Raw genomic sequence first — 13,887 nt, 5'->3', positions numbered from 1 at the left:
GAGATGACATGGTCAGTTAGGTGCGAAGATGTGTATGTGGTAGAGGGGTGGTGTGGGCAGGCAGCGCCCTACCACTTGTACTCTGGTAGTGTGCCCAAGGCCTTCATAGCATTCTCTCTACATTCACTGCCACCCACAGAAGGTGTAGTTGTATTTTCTTATGATTACAGTTATTATTTCTCTACCAAGGGATCATAGCTCTTTTAAGAAATATCTTCCATGACTTTGAGTTTAATTTATAGGCCTCTATCAGAATGAAAATACACAGACTGCCATTATACCAAACAGTTAAACTAGAGTTGTCAAAATATCCTTTAGGAAATATGTATACACAAAATTGTCTTTGGGTTTATTCCAAAGAGACTCCCAGGGACTTTCATTATTCTTGCGCTTTCATCATCAGACACTCAATTAGAAGTTGATCTGGTACGGAAGGTTTCAATGATAAGGACATTACTAACTTTGAGGGTTGATGTGTTTTTTATGTATCTCAGTCAACTGTGAGTGATTATTCGGTTTGGGATTATGAAGTCATTAAATTTCAGAAACAGAGGAGCTTTAAGAAATATATTAGTTCCGCATCCTCACTTTACAGGTGAAGAAACTGAAGTCTAGAGAATTAAAGTAACTCCCACATGCTTGCCTAAGTAACCTCTACATTACAGCTGCCTCTGCATTTCATTTGGCCTTTATATCTATATAATACTCAATGGCTGCTACTCTGGATCACATGGATTTGCAAACCAAACTATTCTAGTAAATTGATGACTCTGCAAAAATTAAGAATACTGTGGATTCATCATGAGTGTTAAGATGTTCAAGGCAACTTTCTGAAATTTTAATATCAGTACGTAATATAGATGGGCCCTCAGAATCCCTATATAGCTTTCACACTGAAATCCTTAAAATATACAGTCATGCACCGTTTAAAGACAGGGATACACTTGTAAGAAATGTGTCATTAGTGATTTCATCATAGAGTGCACTTACACACACCTAGATGGTATAGTTTACCACACACCTACGCCATATGGTACAGCTTATTGCTCCTAGGTACAAAGCCTGTACCACATGTTAGTATACAAACAAGAGATTTGGTAAACACAAGATGTATAAGGCTGGCTGCCACAATAACATGGCATGTTGCTACTAGTATACAGCAAACTTTTTTTATAAGTAAACTCTTTTTTTACAAGAGTACACTCTAAAATAACAATAAAAAGTATATTATAGTAAATATATCAACCAGTAACATCATTAATTATTCTATGTGATTGTATGTGCTGTACTATGAGTGGCAGCACAGATTTTTTTTTTTACATCAGCATCACCACAAACATGTAATGCCTTGCACCATGACATTTTAATGTCCATGACATCACTACATAAGAATTTTCCAACTCCATCATAATTTTATGGGAACACCACTCATCATATCTGTAGTCTGTCATTGACCAAAATGTTATTATTAGGCACATGACTGTATATGTAAATTATATGTGAACTAGCACATGAAATCTTATAAAATAAAAGAACTCAGGAATGTTTGCTGGATGAATGAAAGAAATTGGACAAGCATCTTAATTTTCTCCTTTTTAAAACACTTTCCTCCCTTGACTTCCAGAATACCACTCTCTTGGTTTCCCTGCATTCTCTCAAACCATTAGTTTCTCAGTATCCTTTATTAAGCACTCTTTGGAACTCCTGAATGTTAGCATATCCCCAGGGGTTAGTCCCTGGAGCACTTTCCTACACATATTCTCTCTTTAGATGACTTTGGCCTTCCACCTATGTTGTGATAATTCGACAGAGTGTATGTTTACCAAAACCTCCCTTAAGTTCCAGACATCTATACCCAAATTATCTATTTAACATTCCATTTGGCTTTCTAACAGGCCATCTCAAATTTACCAAAGTAACACATAAGTTTATAATCTACTCCTATTTCCTATATCAACATGTTTCTTGGATAACCTTCCCCCCTTTTACTAACTGAAACCAATATCCATTAGATGTTCAAGCCTATAATCCAGGAGTCATTCCTTAATCCCTTTACTATATTCTGTCATTCAAACCATCAGCAAACCCTATCAATTCTCCCTTCTTCTCTTCAGCTAGATTTCAGGTGGTTCTGAATGATGGTTGTTCTGTATTTCAGTTGTAATTCTATGTGGTTGAGGGAGGTTGACGAGTCCCGCACTTTCCTATGCTCATTTTGCCCAGTATTTCCTAGCCCAATTCTTTGACTTGATCTACTAGTAATTCTTCCCTTCCTCCACTCACTATGCCATATGCTGGAAAGAATCCTTTCTCACTGTCAAAGAGCAATTTATAACTAAGTAGAGGATTACAGAGGGCTCAATCATAATACATCAAGTAGTTGTTTAACATTTCTAATCATATACAGCACTGTAGAATTGTGGGAAAACTCCACTGTGTCATAAAGGGTGGCTATTAAAGAAAAAGGCAGAGTATTGTAAAAGATCTGAGAATTACCTAGAAATATAAGCAGAACATTTTAATAACTATAGATTGTATCCCTTTTCTATCTTCAGACCTTTAACTTTTGTAAAAAAAAAAAAAAAAAAAAAAAAAAAACTCATCCAAAAAAAGGATTTATATCCAGAACACTCAAAAAACTCCCAAAATTCAGCAAAAACAACAACTAAAAAGTTTTTAAAACTTGGACACTTCACCAAAGAGGTTATGTGGCTGGCAAAGAAGCATATGAAAAGACATTTAACATCATTAGCCACTAGAGAAATGAGATACCACTACATATTAGAATGGCTAAAATTTTTAAATGACAATACCAAGGGATGGTGAAGATTCAGAGCATTGCAAGGAAGAATATAAAATGATACAGTTTGACAGATTCTTATAAAGTTAAACATATACTTACCATATGACCCATCAAGTTCATCCCAGGTATTTAACATAAAACATGAAAACTTAGGTTCACACACAAATTTGTACACGAACATTTATAGCAGCTCTACTCATATTCACTCCCAAATTGGAAATAAACAAAATGTCTTTCAAGAGCTGAATGGATCAGCAAACATACAAGGGAATACTACTCATCAATTAAAAAAAAAAAGAATGAACTGTTGATATATGTAACAATTTGGATGAATCTCAAAGGCACTATAGTGAGTGAAAAAAGCCAGCTTCAAAAGGTTACATACTATGATTCTATTTATATAATACTAGTGGCCCCGTGCATGAAATTCGTGGGGGGGGGGGGGGGTCGGGAGGGAGTGGGGGGTGTCCCTCAGCCAGCCTGCACCCTCTCCAATCTGGGACCCCTAGGGGGATGTCCGACTGCTGGTTTAGGCCCGATCCCTGTGGGCTGCTGGCTCCTAACTGCTCACATGCCTGCCTGCCTGATCGCCCCTAACCACTCTGCATGCCGGCCTGATCAACCCCAACTGCCCACCCCCGCTGGCCTGATCGCACCCAACTGCCCCCCCCCACCAACCTGATTGCCCCCAACTACCCCCCATGCCAGCCTGATCACCCCTGACTGCCCTCCCCTGCCGGCCTGTTCACCCCTAACTGCCTCTGCCTCAGCCCTGCCACCATGGCTTTTTCTGGAAGGACGTCCGGAAGGTCTCCCGGTCTAGTTAGCATATTACCCTTTTATTAGTATAGATGGACAGGAAGATAAAATTATAGTAGCAGAGACCAGATCAACGGTTGCTAGAGGGTTAGGAGTAAAACTGATCTGTATTTTTACTTTAGTGATGGTTACACAATCTATATTCATAGAACTGCACCCTAAATTTTACTGTATGTTAAATTTTAAAACGAAAGCATCTTATCCAACAACATTATTGTAAAGCTTTGGTCACTACGTCATCAACTACTAGTATTTCACCAAGATCTAGGTAAAACTCCAATGATTATCTCGGTAAAACATACACAACTTGTCCTAGAAAACCAAAAGAACCTTTTAGTTCAAACTAGTGAAAAAGTGTGGGTAAGCCACTGAGACACTATTTCTTTTCTTTTTCTTTTTTCTTCTCTTTCCTTTTTTTTGTTAATCCTCACCCAAGGATATTTTTCCATTGATTTTTTTTAAAGAGTGAAAGGGAGGGGGAGAGACAGAGAGAGAGAAACATTATGTGAGAGACACATCGATTGGCTGCCTTCCACATGCGCCCCAATCTGGGCATGTACCTGCAATCGAGGTACATGCCCTTAACTGGAATCGAACCTGTGACCCTTCAGTCCACAGGTCAACGCTCTACCACTGACCCAAACTGACTAGGGCAATGCTCTATTTCTTCATTCATTAAAAAGAAAAAAAAAATACAACAGACTCAATCTCAAGTTTGGAGCATTCTCCAGAAAACATATGGCTCCCAGGGCAGAGTATATAACTTACAACTATTTAATAGAGGACTCTCCTCTGGCAATTTGTAACAAGGTTAAGAAAGGCTACTACATGCTCTCCCTAAATCCAGCAATGGTGTCCAGGCCTCCAGCTCTGAGCAAAGTACACTAACCTCTTGAACATATTTGCAAAGGGAAGACTACCAGGAATGTGAAAAGGGCTCTCTTCTGCGTCCATTCACAGACCAAAGCTCTCTCTAGGGGTTTCCTTGCATCTAAAATCAATCAATCTTTCTGTTTTCTGAGCTTGGTAACTCACCCCATACCCTGCCAGGTTGTTTTCTATGGTCATGCCTTTGTTTATGCTCCTCTTTCTGCCTGGGATACCCATTCCCACTTTACTAGCCTGACAAACACCAACCAATCTCTCACGATGCCTTCCTGGTTAAAGCCTAACCTGACAGCCCAAATAGAAATGAGCACTTCTACCTCTGCACAAACTCTGTATCCCCCAGGACTGCTAACACTCTGCCTCCAACATGCTGCTGCCTTTTATTTATCCCCCTCTACTAAACGGTATGCACCACAGTCTGTATCCCTAATGTATGCCAAGCACAGAGCAACCATTAGTGAATGTCAGTTGAATGAACAGTGTAGCTTCTCTACTGGCAAATCAAAGCACACAATTTATAAGAACTCTAGACAACAAACCAGTGGGCCAGCCCAGAAACCCTGTGCCAATGCTCAAAGCTTACTAGTAGTACTCAGCTCCTTCGGTCCCTGCCCAATTCTAAGATCCTGGTGAAAGAGAGATCAATTAGCATGCTTTAAGTGAAACCATATGTTTCAGGAGAGTGGAAAATGTAGCTGCCACAATGCCTTACCGAAAGGTCACTTTCTCCAGAATTCTGATCAGATTTAGTAGAATGGGCCCAGAACATAGACATGTACATTAATGGAGACTCACATCCTACTGGCCATTAAGTGCTTTTTTAACTACTTCCATGTGTAAAACAATGTTCAGAATAAGTGCTGGAGTCTCTGTGCATTCATCACTAAGACCACAAATTATGAAATTTAAACAGTGCATATGAGCATTACACTCTCATGGTTTACTAATGTAGCCATCAGAACCCAAGGGTTTTGCTTCCCTGAGGCACTGGATCAATCCTTTCATAAAACTAGCACTTCTTCCTCCCCACTCCTTAAGATTCCCTAGATTTCATCATTCTCTTACTTTAGTATGGCTAATGTTGTAGAAATAAGGAATAAAGAAACTGCATCCAAATATTTTTCCACATATGACATGAACTTTTCATATAAAAACTACTCTATGGAGGGTAGTTTTTTTCTAGAACAAGGCTGATAACTTCATAGCAAGTGTCTCAGTGTACATGATCCCAAAAGGCATGTGAGGATTAGAGGAGACAGAATTAATTTCTACGCATTAAAAAAAACAAAAACCACTAGTATCCTAACAGCACAGTGATGGTCAGTTTCTTAAAGTACTGTAGTACTATATGTTTCTTAAACATATAGTACACGATATGGTTAAAACAATGGATGATTGGACTATATCCAGCGACAGGAAAGACACTAATTGTGGTACTTCATCACCTCACCTCTATCCTGCCCTAATCAAATGAAAGAGGTGAGGGTGGTAGATTTTCTTGTCAGCAGCATTTAACAACTATCTCACAGCAAACTATAAAAAAAGCCATGACTGCATATGAAAGTATGTGCATGTAAACATCCTATATAATAAACGTGTAGAATGCAAATTGTCCCCTTGACCGGGAGTTCTTCTGAGAGTTCGACCAGGGAGCAGGGCTGGCCGGGAGAAGGAAGGGAGGGAGGACCTGGCCAGCTGCCGCCAGCCAGCCGCTAGGGACCCTACCAGTGCACTGGGCCTCTAGTACTCTTATAATAATGACAATAGCCAAGATTTCAGGACTAGTGCCAAGCTTTTCATTTATATATCTCCTCTTTCCAAACTGACCCGTGTGTACATGGTTTATGATTAAATGGCCACTGTGACAGTGTTCACTTTTTTCTCTTTTTAAATGTCCAAAGCACACATTTGTTGTACAGCAGTAACTTAATGAACTGTAATTGACTTTGACTAAGTTATCCATAACTTAGCTCCTTTGAAAAGCAAAGCTAGGCTACTGTAGCCATAGCACAGAGGGCACATGCTGAAATCTCACCAACAGAAAATGTTTTGCTAACAGTAAATAGGATGCTAACAGAGAAACAGACATGACATTTCGAGTCTCTCCACACACACCTATGCCAACTACAGTCCAGGACTCTAATTTTACTATCTTAAGAAAAATTTTGAATACTCTGTTGTGCAACCATATATCGGAAGAGCAAAAATGGTTTAAGAAATGCCTGGCAAACATAGTAAAAAACAAAACTAAACTAAAAACTAAAGAAATATAGGGGCCCCAAAGTGAAAACAATTCCCACTGCCAGTTTTAAATAATGCTTTGTTAGCCAGATGTTCCTCTTTTCCCTGTAATTACTCTAAAAAAATCTATGTTTTAAGTGGTGAATAGCTAGTATCTGTTAAGCAACATTAAAATTATTTTTCCCTCTTTGTAATTAAAAAAGGGAGCTGCAATTCAGGTAAGGAATTATTCACCTATGTTCCCAGGGCTTAGAACACAGAAAATGCTCAATTAATGTTGGCTACACAAATTATAATTTTATACACATAGATCAGAATAATGAGCTTCTGAACCCCCCAGAAGGCAGGGAAACTGAAGACTCAAAAAGTAAGCAGAGCAAGGATTATCATGCTAATAGTCCCACCTTTACGGCTTCATGGTAAAGCTTCAGAGAAGGGCTATTATTAAGCATGGCCGTGGTAATTGTCTTGGCATCTATTTATCTACCAAAACATATGGAAGGAGATAGGAATAATGTGACTATCCTTTTCCTGATTATGATTTAACCTGTGTGCTCACATAGAGCCCATCCCCTCTCCTTTTTCTTCCAGTCAACACAATAGTAAAAGACTCTCTTTGGGGAAAAGCCACAAATTTTGCAGAGACCCACTAATTATTTTAATTAGCCCAGGAATACTATTGTAATCCTTTGTAGGAGATAGCTCAAGTAGCTCACCTCACTAGTTGTACAGCATTTTCAAGATAAATTTCCAAAGAGCCCACTGAATAGAGGCATCATTTCCTGGGGATTTTTCTACTTGGTATTTAAACAGCACCAGCCACAAGCTCACCCAAGAATCCTATCCTTCCTAATCTCCCTAATTTGCTACTCTTTAAACTCATTTCAATTTCAAGGCATATGAGAATGTGTTGGGCACTGTGACAGAGGTTCTTTTATTTAATTCTCATTGTAATCCTAAGAGATTGGTATTAATATCCTCTGCTGTGTACATGAGGAAATTGAGGCTCACAGTGACTTGGCCAAGTGACAGTCAGGCTGCTTAGATTCTTTCCCCAACACTGGGAATCCTGTGGCCAAGTTTTTATGAGCCATCTGGGCAGCAGGGGACAAGTCCTTACCATATAGCCCACGGGATCTGCTCAGAGGCCATGGAAGCAGCAGCAGGGTTTATTTTTGGTTTGGTTTGGTTTGGTTTGAATGGCTAAAAATCCTATAGGAATTGTGATTGGCCCCAATGACTATCCACCAAAGCCCACCAGCCGGTTGACTCCTGACCTTCCGTGCTTCTCACCCTAATTAATGCAAGGTCCTTGGATCACAGTGTTAGCATCAAGGCCCTGTTAGAGTTAGCAATGACCTTTACATCTATCCGGCTTTTCAAAATATGTAAAACAGCTGTGCATTGGGAACACCCCCAAACTCTCAACCTTGAAATATGTAAGAGTAGATGCATTTTTCCTAATTATGGTATTTTTACTAAGTCTTTGTGACATGATTTTTATGTGTCTAAAAAACATTTAAAGAGTGGCTAGTTTTTCAATTTCCTAAGCAATCCACTGAAGCATGTAAAAAGAAGATGCTTGCAAATGAACTGATTTCCTTGGCGTAAAAAGAAACCCTAGTAGCAGGGAAGACAGAGAAGAGAATGATCTAAAAAAACTGGGGGGAAGGGAAAATGTTTGGCTTCCTTACTTGTGCCTGATATCCTTTTGTTCTCCCACCGCATTGTATTAAGGACGCTAAATCAAACATGATTGCAGTGATGCTTGTGTGTGAAAATGACAAAAGCAATGGGCTAAAAATCCCAACCTCATCTTGAACCCTGAAGACTTTTATGGCTTTTCCTTCACTAGGCCCTCCCCCTAAAGCACATTAAAGACCACATTGTTCAAAGGGGTCATGGTAGGTTTCATACCCCATTTTAATGCAATGTAAATAGTAACTGAACTTCCAAGTTTTTTTTAGTAATATTTGTATCTCTCTGGAAAATGCCCATTGAAAGAACTGCTCCTTTGGTTTAAATATTAATGCAGATTTATAATATGTCAGACAGGCAAAACAATGGTATTAAGGAGGTGCTGTTTATGGTGATTAGATTTTCTTCCTATACATTCTTTTTCCCTAGGAAAGGGTTATAGGTTAGGGATGGGTTAAAAATATCCACATGATCTTGTGAACTGTCTTAAGTATTCTCCTGAGCCTCAAAAACTGTCCAAAAGAATATGTCAGGTCTCCACTCAAGAAGCATAAAATGAATTAAACTTAGAGCTCATTTCAAATGCAGGTCTTCCTCCCCTCCACCCCCCCACCCGCCGCCCCCGCACCCCTATTCCATTTGTATGTTTGTAAGTCACATTATGCCTCCACCCCAGTGTGTTTATGCATTTATTCCTGGAAGATTTCAAATTGGGAGAAGGATATTAGAGGCTCTTTATAATTCCATTTCCACAGCTGTTACCATCAGTTGTCACCAATACTTTAGGAGTTTAATGGGAAAGAGGCAACAATAACTCCATTACTCTTTCCAACTGTCATAAAGAATTCGCGTCATAGAAGTACCTACAGAATCACTACCTTAGTTGGGCTGAAAAAAGGATACAGCTAGTCCTGGGAAAGAGGATTTGGAAAAATGAAAATCTGGTCTGGAGTAAAAGACCAACAAACATGGTAGTGCTTTTCAAATTATAAATTCATTGGTGGAACTGTTCACTTTCCCAAGCTCAGATTATCTCTGTTTAACACAAATATAATATGCATTAAATGTGGCATGATATCACAACTTAAGTACACTTAAAAATATGACCTATGATTTCTGTATTTTCTTGGCTACAAGTCTGTTTAAACGATCTCAAAATAACACACCAAGAGCATCTGTTTAGCTCAGTTGAACTTTCAAGAGCCAATACCAGCTGCTGGGGGAGGGATTTCAAACATGTGTTACTCAAATCCTAACCAAATTTTTTGTGTGTGTGTTTTCATTTCCTTAATGATGATTCTAATACCAATAGAGTAAAGCAAACATTTGAATAAAAAAGAAAAAAGGTTATGGGGGAAAAAGAGAGAAAGAAGAAAGAGAAAGGGAGAGAGAGAGAGAAAGGGAGAAAGAAAGAGAGAGAGAAAGAAAAAAGATTACTCAATGCTTTGATGCATGGACTAAGACCAAAATGATCATCCTCTTCAATTCAATACAGTATTAGCATGAGGACAAAAGGCATTTAAAAATCAATTTGGAGTTATTTTTAGTGGGAACTGCCTGATTTCAGCAAAGGTGAGGAATGAGAATATTCTTAACATTAAAAAGGGCATTCTTAAGTATTGTTTTTCCTTTAAGAGCAATCTGATTTTCACAAGGAATTCATTTGATGGCATTGTTTTCAGTTTTAGGCGTCTGCCCTGCCAGGCAGGAGCTGTGCACAAGGGCTGCATCTATCTTGAAGTGTGCACAATGGCCTCTCTTGCAGCTTGCTCTCTGTTATTGATCCTTACAGATGCTCCAAGGCCCTTCCCCCACCTTTCTCCAAATCCCAACCCCCATTCTGAAAGATAGCTTAAGAAATAAGACTTCCTGCCTAGCCACTGGCAGGGCTGAAAGACCAGATTGTATGACTCCACAGATCAGGCCTGCCACAGTGAAAGCTTGAATAGAGTTAACCCTCTGTGAACTAAAACAAAACATTTGTATGCCCAGCTGTGACAAAGGTTAATTTAAATGGACAAGGGCCCAATATCTAAAACCAGGCAATGCTTCTTTACAGTAGCATTTTCACTGGTCTCTTTTTAAGTAGTTTGATTTTACTTTTTAAGCTTCCCGAGACCTCCTTCAGCTGGAATAATTCAAAAATTCACGTCCTTGTTTTATGAAAGATCTTGTTTTAATACCGTAAGTTATTTTCTGCCATTGAACAGCTAAGAAAAGTCTAAGTTTCAATACTTAATTAAATAAGCACTGAGGGAGAACTTTCTGTTTAAACCTTTTTTTCTCTTTCAGAACTTGTGGACTATATATCACTAAGAGATTCAAGCTGGCTGGAAAAAGAAGAAAAGGCCAAATCCTCCAAAGCTATCCCATCCAAACTCATATCACCACTGCTCTGGTATCTGACTACCGGTAAACTCCTATTCCAATGGACCCAGGGCAAATCTTACTTCTTAAACTACTCCTTTCTGGGAAAGCTAGTATATCCAAAATAGTTTAACAAAGAATTTCTGTGTGAATTGGGGGAAGAGGAGAAGCTGTTCAAGAGAACAAAATAACAGGTCTTGCATGTAATTGATACTTTCTTACAAACTTGGTTGTTTCTACTAATTTACAACAGAAATCAATCAAGTAATTCTGGTATATAAGAACATATAAGGGAATATTACTATAAAGTGTTACTATAAATAAGAATGCTATGAGAGGGAGTCCATTCCCACTTCCCTAGTTTGTGCATCGAGTGAGAATGAAACTGCAAAGCTGCCTGCGTATGGCAGATGTTAGCTATGCTGCAAGGGGCTGGGAAGCTTTCCCTGGATGAGCTATTTCATAGGTTAATGCCCTAGAAATTAACCAACTACCTCAAGGAATCTGACACTCTCCTGGCTATAGCTCAGCAGTGCTTGCTTATAAGAAACCAAACTCTTGGCAAGCTCTTAGATTCCATACTTTATAAACACAGCAAACAAATACAGCGCATCTTTAATACTAAAATTCATCTTCTAGATGTTTCTTTAGCTGTGTATGTCTTTCTGGCCCAAATAATAAAGGTGTGGGGCACTCTATAATAAAAGTAGGAGCCTATCTCCAAATATATGAACTGCAACACTAACTAGGGGCTATTGATATGAGAGAGAGAGAATATTTACCCTTTTAAAAACAACCCACTTAAAAAGAAATCAGCAGTAGTCTTATGCCCAAACTGCAAAGTATCTAAGTTACCCAAAGTGAATGAGGTTGCCTTATCAACAGCCTTACTATCCCAATTCTACCTATAATTAACAGTACTAAATAAGGCGTTGGCAGACAGGATGGACAGGATTAAGAAATTTAAAATATAAACAAATTCTGTCAAGAGGTAAACAGAATAATTTTTTTAAATGTAAACTTAAGGACTGTGATGTAAAATGAAGTTTAAAATTTTTTTCAAGTGACTATAAAATTTAAATTGTTTTTCCTTTTTTCCTGCTTTCTCTCTTAAAAACATCAACCACAACAATCAATTCAGTACAGTTTCCCTCAATTTTTTCTATTCCAAACATTTCTAGCCAGTTACTACATACAGGAAAACTTGCTGGCTGAATTCTGCCAAAACACAAAAGAGGAGTGGATTGCCTCCCTGCTCCCTCAAAGCTACTGTTTGCTTTAAACCTTCAAAGAATTTCTGAACCTTAGATTTGGCCCCAGTTTAAACAGTCAGTTCCCTTACCTTCCCATGTCTCCATTTCATGCTTCTTGCAGTTTGTTGAGAAGTTCTATTGCAGCCATGAAGAAACAGATCACAGGACAAGTCCAGCTTGATAACCACCCCTCCGACACTTGGCCAATTTCTCTCTCTTAGCAGGGACTACGACAGTCATCCTCACAGGTCAGTTTACAAGCCGGTCATGTGATTAGAAAGTTCAGGCGCTAAGGTCACAACGTGTACGGAGTTCGTTTATTACCAAAGGTTATCTAAGTGGAACTGATAGTCTTATTTTCTTTAGTTAACAATACTGCCTAGCAAGTCTCTAATGGAAACATTTAATGGGAAATACTACTCTGATGTTCTTTAAGCTGAGATTCTAAAATTAAAAGAACATTTTAGGAAGACCTGGTTTTCATTTAATTTTTAAAAGTTCTAATATGTGGGATTTTTCCCCCTTCCCCTTCTTTCTTTCAAGAACTATTCTATACGGAACTAGAAAATTTAGAGTTGAAACCTTTGGCACAAGGAAAAGACAAACAAGAACTCCATGTTACGCATGTGTTTGGGGGAGGGGAGAAAGGGGAGGGAGGGGCGTGGGATTCCCTGCCTTTTGTCATTATAATAAACAATGACAAGGCAGATTTTTCTGAGAAAATTACAATGCGAAGCTCTGAGTTATTTGCTGGGTTCACTTTAACTCTGGTCCTTAATTTCCATGCTCTGGTTATACACACTGGCCTGAAAGAATGTGGAGAAAGGAAACTAGGTCTGCAAAATCCTTTCAGAAAGCAAAGGTTAGAAATTCCATTCCCTGCCCCCAGCCAAATTCTTAAATCTTTAAGTAAGCTTCCGGCTTCATTCCTTTAAAACTCCGAAGATCTTAAGCAATTGTTAAGCTCTGTCTCCCTGCTTTGTGAATGGTACCAGCAATATGCGGCAGAGTGCGTCATGCCCGCTGTGCGTTACACCTTTCAAACGCTGCCACAGAGCCGCAGAGGCTGGCAGATCTGAGTCAGATGCTATCAACACATGACGCCAAACATCCAGTTATCTATTCAGATATCAGAACCCAATAAGAGGGCAAGTTCTGCCTGGGTAGATGGGATGGCCCAGAGACTGATTCCTAGGTATAAATGCTTTTTAAATGCACAGTGTTTCATCCTATGAAATCTCCCTTGCACCCTAGCTTTGGGAATAACTTAAAAGCCAGGCACATTTTACAGCATTGTTCCAAAAAAAAAGGAGACCCTGCTTGGGGTGGAGTGGAATCTGTCACTTGGCAGCCATATAATGAAATGGCAAATATTGCTACTATTGTTTACTAGAGGGCTTTTCCAACGAAGAGAGAGCATTAGGGTCAACTTACAGCATAGGTCCCAAAAACAAAGTGACCAATGATTAGAGAAGGAGAAAAGGCTATAATTTATCTGCCTAAAAATAAATGTTCTGCCACTGCTATAACACACCTCATCCCAAACACCAACACATCAACCAGTTTTCCTACCCCCACTCCTACCCAGTTAAGAGATTAATATTTTCTTCTCAATCCCTGTGGAACTTAACATATCTCTATAAATAGAATGGGGGGAAAGGCTGAACAAGGGGAAGGTCCATCAGCAAAAAGCTATTCAACTGGGAATACCCATTCAAAGGCAGCTCTCTGTTTCTCTGAAGGATACAGATTTACCTGAACTCAGCTCCTGCAAACAACAGAAGTGTAGTAATAAGCCTCTTTGCTTTATGGCACCAC

The 13,887-nt window shown here is 39.1% G+C and overlaps 1 protein-coding gene across 5 annotated transcripts in view; it reads right to left on the bottom strand.

Moving 5' to 3' along the window:
* The window catches only part of NR6A1 (nuclear receptor subfamily 6 group A member 1), a 177,128-nt gene that overhangs the window by 42,839 nt on the left and 120,402 nt on the right, over positions 1-13,887 (bottom strand). Inside the window, exon 1 of one of the 5 annotated variants that reach the window (XM_079790890.1) lies at positions 12,159-12,269. The exons of the other annotated variants lie outside the window; for them this stretch is intronic. Coding sequence (XP_079647016.1) covers positions 12,159-12,174 — 16 coding nt within the window. The 5' untranslated portion in view covers positions 12,175-12,269. Of the gene's footprint in view, positions 1-12,158; positions 12,270-13,887 lie in introns of those variants that run through there. 5 annotated transcript variants of the gene reach the window in all.

Source organism: Cnephaeus nilssonii, assembly GCF_951640355.1.
Source record: "Cnephaeus nilssonii genome assembly, chromosome: 14".
Classification (NCBI taxonomy): Eukaryota; Metazoa; Chordata; class Mammalia; order Chiroptera; family Vespertilionidae; genus Cnephaeus; species Cnephaeus nilssonii.
Note: the sequence above shows the minus strand (reverse complement) of the source record. Positions and strands in the feature narration are given on the sequence as shown.